General features: G+C 39.2%; 1 protein-coding gene across 1 annotated transcript in view; it reads right to left on the reverse strand.

The window, feature by feature from the left end:
• The window catches only part of TANC2 (tetratricopeptide repeat, ankyrin repeat and coiled-coil containing 2), a 585,366-nt gene that overhangs the window by 199,256 nt on the left and 370,588 nt on the right, over nucleotides 1–15,522 (reverse strand). The window contains exon 6 of the mRNA XM_024201203.2: nucleotides 10,592–10,702. Coding sequence (XP_024056971.2) covers nucleotides 10,592–10,702 — 111 coding nt within the window. The remainder of the gene's footprint in view (nucleotides 1–10,591; nucleotides 10,703–15,522) is intronic.

Consider the following 15,522-nt stretch of genomic DNA (forward strand, 5'->3'; position numbering starts at 1 on the left):
TTACAGAAAGGTATGTGGGAGAAGGAAAATTTAAGAGTGATACCCACCTGATGTACAGAGGAATCGAATAGGAGACCTGAACTAAAGAGAAAGTTGTGCCAGAGTATTCTCCCCTTCCCCAAGAGCACTCTTTTAGATCTAAGAATGAATAGTGCTATAATATTCAAGTATTTATTATTTATTATTATTATTAGGAAAGGAGTGTGACTGGATGACTAAGGCACGAGACTGGAAGTCAAGAGGCCTCAGTTCAATTCCTCTGCTACTGACCTATTGTATGCTGTTGAGCCAAGTTATGTCCCCTATCTGTACCTCAGTTTCCCCACCTGTAAAATGGGAATTATTACACAGTGTGGGTGAAGCACTTTGAGATCTCTCAATGAAAAGTACTATGTAACTGCTATAATATTTATATTCAAGACATTTAACTGAAGACATTTATATACAGTCAAATTCACTTGGATAGAAAGGCTCTAAGAGGAATCAGGAAGAAGTAGAGGAGTAATTAAAAAAGTGTCAAAAGACATATAAAGTTAAGCTTCTTCAGTGTAAAAGTTGCTGTTAAGCTGACCAAGAGGAAGGAAGTAGACAGAAAAGAAGAGAATGTTGAGAATCAAATCTTTTGATACTCTACAGAGGAGAGGTCTTAGCGTAGAAGAGCCATCAAAGAACGAGTAGCAAAATTATGGAAGAAGGGAACTAAATTCACTCTAGGAGAGAATCAGAGATAGAATCATGGGTTAGAAGGGACCGCAAGAGTCATCTAGTCTAACCCCTAATGCTTGTTCCACGCTTGGTCCATAATGCCCTGAAGTCAAGGCAGATAATAGGAGAGAAAAAAATCTATGAGCAGCAGAAGGTAATGGTGGTTCTTTGAGTATTCCTTTTGCATATTCTCAATTTGGGATGCACACTTTGGCACCACTGAACTTCAAGAATTTTTTAGAAAAGAAAAAATGGTTATCTACTTTTCGTAACTGTTGTTCTTCGAGATCTGTTGCTCATGTCCATTCAATTCTAGGTGTGCGCGCGCCCACGTGCGCAGTCGTTGGAGATTTTTGCTTTAGCGGTATCCGTAGGGCCACCTGTGGCACTCCTTGAGTGCCACATTCATGCATTGGCATATCAGGCGCCACTGGCCATATGCCTATCGGTTCCTTCTTGATGGCAACTCCAACAGAGGGGTAGGAGGGCGGATAATGGAATGGACATGAGCAACACATCTCGAAGAACGACAGTTACAAAAGGTAGGTAACCATTTTTTCTCCTTCGAGTGCTTGCTCATGTCAATTCCATTCTAGGTGACTCACAAGCAGTATCAATGGAGGTGGGCTCGGAGTTCACGGTCTTGCAGATTGCAGCACTGCGCTGCCAAAGCCAGCTTGTCTCGAGCTTCCTGGGTAAGTGCCTAATGAGAAGCGAATATGTGGACAGATGACTAGGTAGCAGCCTTACAGATCTCTTGGATTGGTATCTGTGCCAGGAAGGCCACTGACAATGCTTGTGCCCTAGTCGAGTGTGCCGTCACGATCGCCGGTGGAGGCACCTTCGCCAGCTCATAGCAGTAGCGGATGCAGGCCGTGATCCTGGATGAAATCTTCTGAGCAGACACTGGGCGACCTTTCATTCTGTCTGCCACCACAACGAACAACTGTGTTGACTTACGGAACGGCTTTGTTCTATCTACATAGAAGGCCAGCGTCCTCCTGACGTCCAGGGTGCGTAGCCTGTACTCCTCATCTGACGCATGAGGCTTTGGAAAGAAGACGGGTAAGTATATGTCCTGGCCATGAAACCAGGAAACGACCTTGGGCAGAAATGCTGGGTACGGTCGCAGCTCGACCTTATCCTGGTAGAAGACCGTATAGGGCAGCTCCGAAGTAAGCGCCCTGATCTCGGATACCCAGAGGACCAACATCGCAACCAGGAACAAAACCTTCCAGGAGAGAAGCAGGAGAGAGCAGGAAGCCAGGGGCTCAAACAGAGACCCCATGAGCCTCGACAGCACGAGATTCAGGTCCCGGGGGGGGGGTCCCGGACGTGTGGGTAGAGATGCTCCAGACCTTTCAAAAAATGTGCCCCATCCAGATTGAGGTGGCAATTTAAGGTGCTGACTTTGATCTACAAAGACCTAAATGAGCTGGGACCTTGCTGCTTTAGAGGCCATTCAAGTTGGCTCCCCTCAATTTAAGAGAGGGAGCTGGAATTAGAGCATTCTGCGTAAGAAGCCCTCAGCTCTGGAACAAGCTTTCATCCCTTGAATGAAATAGCCACGGTCCCTTCCGAGCACACTGCATCAGATATCTAATTACACAGGCTGCTGTGAAGATAGGTCTTTGAGTGAAGCCAGATGTTGAGGGACAGGGAAATTTTGTTGTTCTGAAGCTGATTTAATTCTGTTTTCATAATTTACACTAAGGGCATTTAGATGCCCCATTTTTATTGTTTTTAATAAATCTACAAATAATAAAAGATCCTGGAGATCTGTATACCAGCATTGCCTGGCCCAAGGTGCAGTGATCAGAATGACTCTGGTCTTGCCTTGTCTGATCTTTCTTATCACCAATGAAAAGGAGTGAAAAGAGATACAGATGTCTGCTCCACATCAATAAAATCACATTTGTTACTGAGTTCTCTGCTGTGAAGCAAAATCAAGGAGAGTTTCCATTGCTGCTTGTGGCAAAGAGATCTACGAGAAAACAGGTCTACCATGGACAGCTTCAAAAACCACTTGCGCTGATTTTGTGGTCTGTAACAATTTATCTGTCTACATATTTGTTTAGTGGCAAGTTAGAAGGCCACAGGAAGTATCCAGTCAGCCAAACACCAGTCTCAGAAGGCTACCACTTCCCAAAACAGGCGCTGGGAACAAACATCCCTACTTGTTGAAGCAGAACACTGTTGCTGAGTTGTCTGAAATCTATCCAGAATGGCAGGTAAGGATGTAACGTTGCAGGAAATTACGTTGCTAAAAGAGCTTGCACATATCATTCCAATCTAGGCCATGATAATTTTTTAGTTATTTACAATGGTTCTGAATCTGTATGTATAAAGAAAACAGCTTCTTCAGAGTTATGTTGGTGACACCAAGTCCCAAGTTACACAGAGCACTGGCTATTATTAGATCATAAGATGAAGCTGGAAGAACACCAGAATTATTTGAAGCTGTTTAAGAATCCATTTAATAAGTACAATGTGTAACAGCAGGGTATGAAAGTTCTAGAGCTAAAGATAGTACATGAACAATAAACTGCACATACAATGTTATTTCCAGAAATGCTTGTCCAGAGCCTTTTCCCTTTAGATAAGAAGGCTCTATAGACTAGTCTGAGTTGTGTATCCACTTCATGCACTCGTAAATGCAGCTTTCTAAGTCCTCTCTATGCTCAAGTTGCATCAGGTTAGAGGCTAAGTTTACAAAATGGCAGCTGGTCTATGGATCAGTCTAAACTGAGACACAGTTTTGAAACTCATCAAATATGGCAATAGTCCTATCACAGTCAATTATTTCAGCTTTCTACAGTAGCTTCCAGGGTTTTTTTCCCCCAATTATTAATACCTACAATTTTTGATCTAGCTATTATTACCTCAAGATACAATGAAAGAAAACAGCATTGTCCTCCCAATGGAATCCTCAAAAGTGGCAAAGGTTTCCAGGGGAACCAACACATTACATTGCCATAACTTCTTTTTGCAATTAGGGCAGATCACTCTGATTTCACATTCCCGCCAAGTCAGTAAGTTAGGTAACACGGGGACAACCAAAAGGTCAAACAGTCAAATCTTTTGGCAGCACTAAGTTTTGTCTTTTCCCATTCTTGAATAAGTTTAGTTCTCTAGCTGTCTTGCAGGTACTGGCAGAGATTCCATCATTAAGGCACAGGACAAACCCACAATATTTTTGAAATGTTTAAAGTATTTTTCTTTTCACTCACTGTTTCTACCACCACTTCACAAAGGCAGAACAGAAACACATTTCTTCACTAAAATTATTTTCTTTCATCACATGATGCACATATTGGTTATTGTAGGGTTTCTTGTGAGAGCTGCGTTGCTTGCATTTATTTTATTTTATTTTTTAAGAAAAAGTGCAGAGTTTGTTTTGAAAACCTAAACCAAGATCCAGCTATGAAGAATTATATGGACTTTATATACTGAAAATTAAGAGGTAGAGCAGGCAGAAATCTCAGTCCTAATGTTTCTTTAAATCAAAGAGAGAAGAAAAATGTATCTAATAGTAGGTTAAACATAAACAAAACTGTGGTGGTGAACTGCCTTTCACTGTTAATGGAAGAGATACCCATTGGGATATCTAATTCAGTTATTAATCAGAACAGATGACTTTGATCTTACTGTGAGGCAAGCAAAACATCCACTGACCAAGCATTTAAGATTTGTGTCCCAAAATTTCTGAAGAAGAATTAAATCAAATTAAAAGATAATGCTATAACATGGTTAGCCTTTGAAATGCATTGACTAGGTAATAAATCATGCAAAATGCAACTGAAAACACTGATCTCACACAAAAGGCAATTACTTTAAAGCGCTATCCATCTCAGACACGTCTAATAGGTTTCCTGAGCATATATAAATAACATGTGGGCATGTTTTGGATGCAAAGTTCAAAACAAAAAGTAATCTAGAGACTAAAGTCCTTAGAGTAAAACACCAGGTGGAACAAAGTGAACAGTACACCACACATCATATAAACAAAGCTACTTCTAAATGTCAGCATTAGGGAGACACAATCAATATAAATAAATTCTATTGGCTATCATTAGATATTAAATCACAAATGCCAAAGTCAATACCAAAATAATTCACAGTTGAACAACAGAGACCTAACAATAACATCTTGCTCTTCCATGCTGTGGCCAGGCAAGGTGGGGAAGAGGAGAAATGCTGGCTGTGCTCTGGGTCCCTTAGTGATCCTGCCAGTGCAACACAGGATGGCTTAGGAAGGTTGAGGCACAACACTTTCTAGTTCACTGCTGCTTTGACTGAGATTAGCACATAAACCCATCTATCAAATGGTGAGTGCAGCATACAAACAGAGTCCAGGGAGGGTGGAGGACTTGTTACACTCCTTCAAGATAGCACTAAGTGTATCCTGCCCATGGAGGTACTGGCAAGAAGGTAATGTCGAATCCTCTTTCTTTAAAAAATGCACTCCCAAACAAAACAGAGCAAGATTTAGCTCGAAATTAATAACTATCATAATTACCAAATTAAACCTGGCACTACAGCTCAGAGGAATATTTGCTTTCCAAAAATTCTAAACAGCTTATTCATTGTCATCTCTGATTGGATCATTTTGAAATATTGTGATAACACTTTATACAACTGGACCAAATTCTGCTCTCACTTATAATGTCAACTCCGTTTGCTCCTTCTTAAAGAATTTAATTCATATTCTTCATTGTGCAGGTAAGCATATTGGACAGAATATTGGTAAGCATATTGGACAGAATGCTCAGATTATAAAAATATTTAAATAGAGAGTGAACATTTTTGCTACAATAGCCCAATTCCTCCCCTACTAACAGAAATATACCTTCTCTCAGGAATCTCTTACTCCCCCCTTGCTCCTCCCCAAAATGTAACATTCTACAATGATCCATAATACAACATATCAAAAGAAATACTGCATGATACAAGCACAAAAGGCAAACCACAGGACAACAGTTACTCAGGAAACCACCTCCTAGTAATGTGCTGAAACGTGCCTGACATTTAAAAATAAACATTTTAGCACTGAGCAAAATTCCATCCCTAGGCACCACAAATGGAGATGAGTATTTCTACACGCAGAGTAGGTAATGTTCACCTCTCATCACTATTTACTGCTCTAAACGGCCTTTAAGTGTATTACTAATTAGATTACCTGTCACAGATCACATTACAAATTATTGCTACCCCTACTCAAATGTATCTTTATCCTCGTGTTTTTTCTTCTTTTCTTTAACTTTACCCCTTCAGGGATACCTATGTTTTGATAGTATTTGATAAAGTCCTTCAGAAAACACAGGCATTTTAGAAGAGGGTTTAAACAGGTCAAATATTAAAGAAATGATTTCAAATTCCTTTGAAAATATTTTGTGCATAAAAACTGCTTGTATTCTTATGGGGACTGATCTCTCTCTTTTATGTACCTTTCTGTACCACCCCATATAACTCAGGCTAGGATTAATCATTTTCTCTATATATTCTAACCATCCTCGAGATGATGCACCAAGTTTGGTCTGTTTAGTCATATTAATACAAAAACCTGTGTTTAAACTGCATTCAGATTGAAAAGTTCAGATCTCAAAAGTGAGGACATGCCAAAATTAAGGTTGCCATGGCTACCTTCATTTGGTGTTCTTGTGTATATGAACCATGATAGAAAAGTCCCATATGATGTTGGGCAAGACTCACAACAGTCTTCAAACTGCCTATGGACTTCTGCTGCCCAGAGTACACTCCAACCCCTCTCATGCTTGTATGTCAGGGGCAGGTCTCTCCTGTGACCAGCTCCCAGCCCTGTCTGTCTTTGTGTAGACTTCCACCTCTCTAGAGCTCCTTACCCTGCTCTTATGAGTTTTAGAAAGCTCTTTCTCCAGCCATCAACTCCTTCCCAAGGTTTTTCTCCTGGACTCTCTACCCCAGCCAAGCCTTTTCCAGAATCAATGAAGGTCCTGCCCCCCTTCCTGATCTCTCTCTGTTATGAGTACAGTGAGATTAACTGCCTTCTTTCCCAGTATTCCTTGCTACAGCCTTTAATCTCAGCTTCCCCAGAAATGCAACCCCAGAATGCCTTGCTGCTTCAACAAAGTCAGAGTTGAACTGAGCCATAAGCTTGCCTTAAAGGGCCCAGAACACTGACTTACAGGTCCAAGGATCCTCCTGTGCTTTTGTGAGGGGCAGAACTAATAAGGAGGAATAAAATACCCAACAGTAACCTTACCCAGTGTCTGCCTGAGATGGGGGCAGGATGAGGTTTAGCTAGTTGAAGCTCAGTCCACACAAGAACTGAGGTGATCCTGGTTGACAAAGGCACGAGGATAACATCTGTCCCTTAACTTGAGGTGTGTGTCCATCTCTTGTTGTACAGGTTTGAACTACACCTCTACCCCGATATAACGCGACCCGATATAACACGAATTAGGATATAACGCGGTAAAGCAGCGCACTCCGTTGGATCAAAGCAAGTTCGATATAACACGGTTTCACCTATAATGTGGTAATATTTTTTGGCTCCCGAGGACAGCGTTATATCAGGGTAGAGGTGTATATGGAACCTAATTAGAAGATCAGGTTACAACCATATTTAGGATGATTTTTTTAGCATTTATCCACCATCAGGAGGCTGTGACTGTTTCTTATAACAGCAGATATTGTGACTGTCTTCCATACCTTTGTCAGCTCAAGATTACATCGCTATCATGTGCTCGATGTACAGCAACATCTTATAACCACCTGAAACTGAACCTGGTGCAGGGTTCAGGTGTCTGTTTCTTATATGGGAGTATCATGCACTGAGTCTATTATACATATTCCAGGATCTGCACTAGTTGCTTAATGGTTTTCAGGTGAAATTTAAAAAGGTGTTTCTGATTTCTAAATCTCTACATGCCTGTTGACCGTCATACTGTGGGACAACCACTCTGCGCTTGCAAAGCTTGAGCTGCAGCCCTTGTAGTATAATAGAGGGTGAGCTGCTGGCATGGTGTTCTCTGTGAGGACATTTCAACTTCTGGTGTTTCTCAGCCCTATTTAAAGTAGTCCAAATTTTATGATCTTCAGGGCCTGTGCCCAAAGCTCATCTTTTCCTCCCAGCATTTGTGAAGGTGGAGAATTTTGAGATGGTTAGAAAAGAGGAAGTGTTTCAATATTTAATTTGCCTGTAAATTGCTGTTTGAGAGTCAGGCTGAATGGAATCACCAAAGTTAAGTCATAGTGAGTGACAGGACTTTTAGATATTTTAAGTTCTATCAGCGGGTACCTATAATGAAGGAATTGGTGCTCTTTTTACTTTGTATAAATCTAATAGACAAAATAAAAGATACCAACCCACCCTGTTATCACATATGCATACCTAGATGGCAATGCCAAGTTCTGTGCATTTTATGTTCCTAACTGCAAACTAATATCTACTTTAAAACAGAGATTTTCTAACAGTCTGTACTTGAGGTTTTCCACCCTGAATTCCCACACTCCCAGCACACAATTTCACTAGAGCATGGGACAGAACAGAATCAGAATGTTTACAGTCAAATGCTTTAGAAGCCTTTTCAGTGCCCCCAGCAGTATTTATTAGACATTTAATAAAGTGGGCTAGTTACAACACCTCTGTGTAAGCAAGGGTTGTATGCTATCAAGCAGAAACTCACAGAGGACTAAGGATTTCTTAAAAGGTATTAGTAGAAAGCAAGAGCTCCAGCCTTCAGGTTACCACTGTTTTCACAGCAGGAACTCTGGATCCAGATAGTTAAAGCATAACCCAGTTCTACCACAAAAGAAAAGAGTAAATACCCATGGAGTACTGCTTGCATGTACATACCTCATTTTAAGGTTCCAAGGCATGAGGGGGGAAAGAGGAAGAAAACAGCAAATCGCACACTATACAAACTCCCTTTTCTGTGCGAATGGCTGCCTCAGTTTCGGAAGTCCTTCCTCAATAGATTGGTCTATTCCTATTCAGCAGAACTTCTCATATTGATTGCAAATAAACATAAATAACTACACATTTCAAGTCTGCCTAGCCATTCAGACTCTGCATTCTCTGGGATCCAATAAACTGCAGTTCTACTAAAAGGGCTGCTGGATGCCAAATGTGCAACCAGGCAGCAGGGGGTCAGGCGCCCCCTGACAGATATCTTGACGTGTGGATCTACACACACAAAAAGTCCTCTGGGCCTCCCATAATCTACTTGCTCTGTCTTTACTCCTATCCAGTGCTTCTCACTGACATCCACAAAGGCATGCCTTTTTTTCTGTTTGTTAAGTATACTTTACGGTTGTTGAGGTGCTGAGAATCCTCACACATTTTTAACATGTTCATCCACACTATCAATGAGCTATAGAAGCAGAACAGAGGGCAAAATTCAAGACTCCACTGTCAAAGCAGCCTTTCTTGACTGTCGCCTGCTAGGCCTCTGTGAGTGTCTGCATCCTCCAAAAGTTGTGTCATATTAAATTTGAGAGAGAGAGAGAGAGTAGTTCTTAATTCCTTTTAAGCAAGTTATGCAATCAATTACAGTTCTTTATTAATACAGCCATGACAGTATTTTTTTCCAATTGTGATTATCACAGTAGAAGATATTTAGATACACAGAAGGGGCAAAAGTTATATCAGTAAAATTCTGTTTGTAATACTGACTGATTCATTTAGAAAGAATGATCACTTTTCACAGTAAATATGGTCTCAAAGAAAGCATTCTCTGAGCATAGGGATCCAGTATCAACAACTTTCCCATAAGAATTTTATTCTGTTTCAAACATATTGCATTAAAGAAAGCTGTTCTCTCTTAATATCTGTGCAATATATGGCTTTTCACCAAATCATTCATTTTCTTTAAACACATCTCTGACAAAAGTGATATTGTACTTTGATACTGACTCAAGTACTGGACATGATTCTTAAGGCAAGATTCCACGTGGTCACATACTATTTGGAAGCAATTGTTACCATTTTACTCTGTCATAGGAATATGTTGATCACGTGATCCTGTAGCTTATACACTAACTGATCATCCAGAAGAGAAAATTGCAGAATTCAGCAAAGATCTGAAAACGAACATTTCCTGCTCCTTTAAGCCCTGATCTGCAGCCGACTGTAACTGTAACATCTCTGACACAGCTCCATAAACTATCTTCTCAACCTTAATGAGGTTGCCAAGCAACTAGTACAAGTTCAGAAGAATCTGGGAAATGATACTGAGTCCTCAGCAAGATACAGCTATATAAAGATGTAATGGAATTCACACATCTGTATGCAGCCTATCAATGCTTGAAAATATTTACCAAATGAACTGATCAAAAAGTCAGAAAAATATAAGGTTAACTCAGGGAAATAAAATACTTCAGTTCCAACTATGTTTTTAACCAGATTATGACAGAGGCCTCTAACAAGATGCATACGCTTTTAAAGTTCCTAAATTCTGCAGGGTACATAAATTAATGGCTACCTCTGAAATAAATGTGATGTGCTTAATAGCAAATATACAAGAATGTATGCTTATCTATTAAATGATTTAATGATGGAATACATCAGAAGTATGTGTTTTATTCCAGTATTTCTGAAGATATGTCAGTAATAAAAATCAGTGTTAAGAGAGTATGGCTGTTTGATCAGCTTTTATTCACTTAAAATCAACTCTGTAGTAACTTCTTCATATTTTAGGGGGGAATGTGTCGCATGAACACACAACCACAAGTGACAAATAAAGTACAGATATCAATTAGAGACTGCCACCAAGCCAAGTGGGTAAGTCCATAAAACTAGGTTGGGGGAAGGGCCAACCAATCATTTAGAAAAAGGGGGCACAATGCATATGAAACTGTGCTGTGCTGGAAGGGCCCGTCCTAGAGGCTTTGCATGCATGCTTACCAGGGCAGTATGCATCAACGTCCAGTTTCTGTGCTGAAGTGAGCGTTGGTGAGCCAAGCTCAGACTCTGGGATTCGAGGGCTCTCAACAAACTTTGCCTTCCTCAGGGGGGCTAAGGAGAAGGAGGGGGAAGAAAGAAAGAGAGGTCAAGAGTAAGGGAAACAGCAGGCAACAGATGGAAGCACTTAACTAAATGACACACTGTGTCAGACTCATATTAAGTTACCCTTTTTTTTGTGTGCCAGAAAAAAAATGATCTGCATTCTTCACAAAGGAGATGGGCTTATTCAAAAGCTACAACAAACTGCAAAGTCTTACTTTAAAGCGTGCAAGCACTGAAGCACAGTTCTTGGTTGTCTAAACACTGTCTTTTTCCCCCTCCCCTCTCTAAAATTAATCTTTTATGAGGAACAAATGAACCTGGATTCAACAACTACAGAAAGGCTAAGATCATAGAGAGGAAAATAGAGCTTGCTAAGTTTTAAGGTATTTTGAATAAGAATGGTTAGATAATTAAAATGCTTCCTTTGAACAGAAACTTCAACTTCAAAATATCAGTGGCACTCAGTATCTTCTGCTCTAGAAAATTCAGTATTAAATATGAGTTATCTGACTACACAGCTTAAGAAGGAAATTGATCACCTCGCTTAGCCTTGCAAGCCCAGGAGGCCCAAGAGAGTTAAAAGAAAGAAGCAAAAAAATAAAAAATAAAAATTTTTTTTTGGCTCAGATATTGCCCGAGCTGATATAGTAAGGAAACATTGACTTCTACAGCAATGTGATTTTAGCAACAAATTTGAGCTGTGAGCAATGTGAAAGGCATTAGGCTTTAGGATGTTTGTGTGTAATGAAATACAATTTATAAAAACACTTTCAATGCTGAGATTTTAAACAAAAAATCTTGCCAGCCATTAGAAACAAATCTAGGAAAATAGTTAATATACGCAGAAAAGATTGGATAAAGTTATACAATATTCAAAGTGGAATTGTTATGAAAATTACAACTGAATGGAACTCTCACATATCCACTGAAGTCCGAGTGTAATCTGAAAAGTTACTTTAAAAATAATATCATGGGTCACCAGGTTTAATCTCGGCAACTCAAATATCCACAATTTACAATTAAAAAGATTATTTTATACCTGCCAATCCTGCAAGTTTTAAATATGGGAATTGAAAGTCAAGTTGGGTTCTTTCCTTCTCATGTACTATCACCTGTAATAAAGGTTCTACAGGTCAAATAATACCCTTAATTGCAACTATGAATCCCACTGTTGCTAATACATGTAACTGCAGGGTTAACTGACTTGCTGCGTGATTGGAAATTAGTTAATGGTTCTGCTGATGCAAAAGAAGGATTACAATCCAGCTCACTTTCTCTAACTGCATTGTTTCTACAGTACTAACAAAAATAAAAAGAGGAAAAAATTACATTAATCACAAAAGCAAAGAGAGCTATGAGACAGAATACATGCAGGGGACCAAATTCTGCTCTCTGTTACATTGCTATAAATGCTGAGCAACTCCAATGACTTGAGTACAATTACTCAGGATTTACCCAGGTGTAACTGAGAACAGAATGTGTTCCAGGGGAGTTGAGCTGATGACTAAGAAGGTGCCATTGCTATACTGTCACTTTTCTGAATACAACCACACATTAGGTGATACTGAGTATATGTACTACAGTCACTCTGGGCTCCTAGGGTATGCTGTGCAACACAGCCCACACCATGCAATATGATAAGTTTAAAATTCCAAGTTATTAGTATGGAAATGATAAAAATTCCATCAGTTAGCTGAGAGTTTGAGAAAACAGCCAGCAACACAAAAAATGTTCCCAGAATTCTGATATGGTCATAGAAGAGAAGATTTTGATGAAAACAGGTAACTATAAGGAGAATACTATTGTAACATTTAGAACCAACCCAGATAATCATCCCACACAGATCATTTTACTAATATTGCAGCTGTAATTGTACTTTCACAAAGGCATGTACTGAAATTTAGGTTTCATCCCACTGAGAGAGTCCAGTAACATTATTCTTCCTATTTATTAAGATTTTGTATGGCATACAACACACCCTTACATGAAATAAAGAATACAAGCATCATTTTGACACTGTTTAAGTAAACACTGGAAGGATTTTAATACTGCTTATAAAGAGGTAATAGCTTGTCTTTCTCTTCATAATAGTTTCTGGAATTTTAGAGCCAGGAGTTATATAAAGCTACATTTACATGACACTAAATCAAAAGGAGTTATTGCGGTACAGCACATATAGCAACCTCATATGAAATAAAATAATGTACCCCAACTGCACATTCATCAAGGAATTCAGGTAGCATCATAAATCATAAGATTGAGGCTTACGTGGTTACTTTGTGTCATAAGGACCACAAGATGGAATCACTGATTTAATTTTTGTACATTTGTGGGGAGCGGAAGTAAAATTCACAAATCAAATGCATTCTTCTCCATCATTCATTGTGTGTCCCTTACCCTCTTTACATCTGCTTTCTATATCTCAGAGGTCACTTTCTTTTATTAATATATTTATTTAGAGTTCAGTCTTATATAAATTCCACAAAAACAGATGCACATGTAAAGTGTGTGATGACCATGACATGCATTTAAAAATGTTTTTTTTTAATTTTTGCCCTTCTCCACAACTCTGACACTCTGCTGCTTGTCAACTTTTCATCTTCCCCGCTTCCTCATTTAGGGCCAATTCAGGAAAACATATAAGTACATGTATTAATCCATTCGCGTTCTGAACAACACTTATGCATAGGATTATGCCCCATTGACTTCAATGGGATTGAAGCATGTACTTAAGTGGTGTCATGAACAGGGATGCTTTCTTGAATCAGGGCCCAAGGAAGTACATTTTAAAATATGTTCCATACATCATATAAAACTGTTTGTATTATGTCCTTTTCTTGATGTCATATCTTTATTTCACTGAGTACAACTCCCTATATTGCTAACAGGAGGGGTGTGCATACCATGGAATAAATATAAATCAAATCTTGTTAAGCCAACAAAGGGCTAAAAGTGAATCATCTTAATGACTACATCTCTCCTGCTTATATTTAAATGAACTTGGTGAAAAGTGCTGGACTGAAAACAAGGCAGCCTGAAGTCCTCCATTCATCTGCAAAAAAAGGCGTACAGCAGCACTGCATGGCTTCTCCCCCTCCCAACTCAGGAACACTCTGTCACTGTACCTCAACCTTGTCCTGGAGATACTACTAATGGAGGCCAGAGAGTAATACTGTCTCTATGGCCCATTCAATGCTGATTTTACTGATATGAATCTCAGTCAGAAAATAGACTGAGAACATGAAGTGCTGTCAGATCATAGAAGATCAGGGTTGGAAGGGACCTCAGGAGGGGTCATCTAGTCCAACCCCCTGCTCAAAGCAGGCCCAATCTCCAGACAGATTTTTGCCCCAGATCCCTAAATGGCCCCCTCAAGGCTTGAACTCACAACCCTGGGTTTAGCAGGCCAATGCCCAAACCACTGAGCTATCCCTGGATTGGGTTTGATTCAGTGACAAGAAATGAAAGGCTTTGTACCCCATTCCCAGTTCCACAGAGTCATCTGGTCTCTGTGATTCACTTTTTGTAGGGAAGAAAATATTAATCATAACTATTGTATAATGTCCACATCAAATATAATTTTGAGACAGAGAGACTGTACCATGTATGAACAGGACAGCCATAGTCAGCCAGATAAATATGAAAGTCCTGCAGCCATTTTAAATTCAATTTCTTCAGCTAAACATCTTGTAACTTTCTTGATTGTAAAACCACATGTAACTGCTCATCCCTGCCTATCCCTCAGTGTGCAGAACTCGCTCTTCTTTACAGTGAACAGAGGAAAAGAAAAGGGAAAAGGAGGGGACCTGGGAGGATGAAAGGTTGTCACAGATGGGAGACTATCTGAACTGTTCTCTTTCACTACAAAAATATAAAATACCTTAACAGACCAAACTTGAGCAAGGTATCCCCAGAGGGATTGCAGTAGAATTCTCTCTGACATTCAGACAACATAACTTGAACCGGGACAGAAGAGTTTGATCAAGTACCTGTTCTGAACCCTAGTTACTGTGCGATGGCCTAAGTGCCTCTCTATTATTCATAGTGTAGTTTCTACACCTGTTAAGTTGAGGCTTTGGTCACAAGTATGTTGCTTCATGTACAACTTAACAGAGATGTGTTTGCATCCTTTATTGGAAAAGTTAGTGCCCTTTATGCAGATATAGCTACAGCTGTAAAGACACTGATAGATGTTTTAAAAACCACTGCCCAAAATGAAGTAGCCAACTGTAAAGAGATTTCTTTAGTAACTTTCAGTTACTTAACCAAGTTTGAAAAATCACTTCTGAAAGATATGTTCTAGTCTAGAAAAGCCTTGCTAAATTAATTCAGCTCTCAGGAACATTACAAGGGATTCTTTTCTCTAAAACAGTCACATAGTGTTCAATCTACATGTCTTCCTCTTTTGCTCTACTGCTTTCCTTTCTTAACTAATTTTATACCCTTATGATATTGATTTCTCTTCTTTTCCATCCATATTATATTTATGATTTGATTTATGATTTGATATCTGTTATTGGTGTGTATTGTAATATGTTGGGCAAAAGAAAAATGCAATATCACCAATTAAAATAATATCTATTGTTTAGTCTATATTTTTAATATAGTATGAATAAAATGTAACACTTTTTATGTCAGTGACCACATAAAATTGCTGAAAGGTTATATATCATATAATTACAAGCAATTCTTTGATGCCTGCCTATGATTTTAGATTAAGAAATAAAATGTGTACAAATGGTAAAAATAAAAGATTTCAAATACTTAAAAAGAACAGGAGTACTTGTGGCACCTTAGAGACTAACAAATTTATTAGAGCATAAGCTTTC

This window comes from Terrapene carolina, unplaced genomic scaffold, assembly GCF_002925995.2.
Source record: "Terrapene carolina triunguis isolate 2854851 unplaced genomic scaffold, T_m_triunguis-2.0 Scaffold193, whole genome shotgun sequence".
Classification (NCBI taxonomy): domain Eukaryota; kingdom Metazoa; phylum Chordata; order Testudines; family Emydidae; genus Terrapene; species Terrapene triunguis.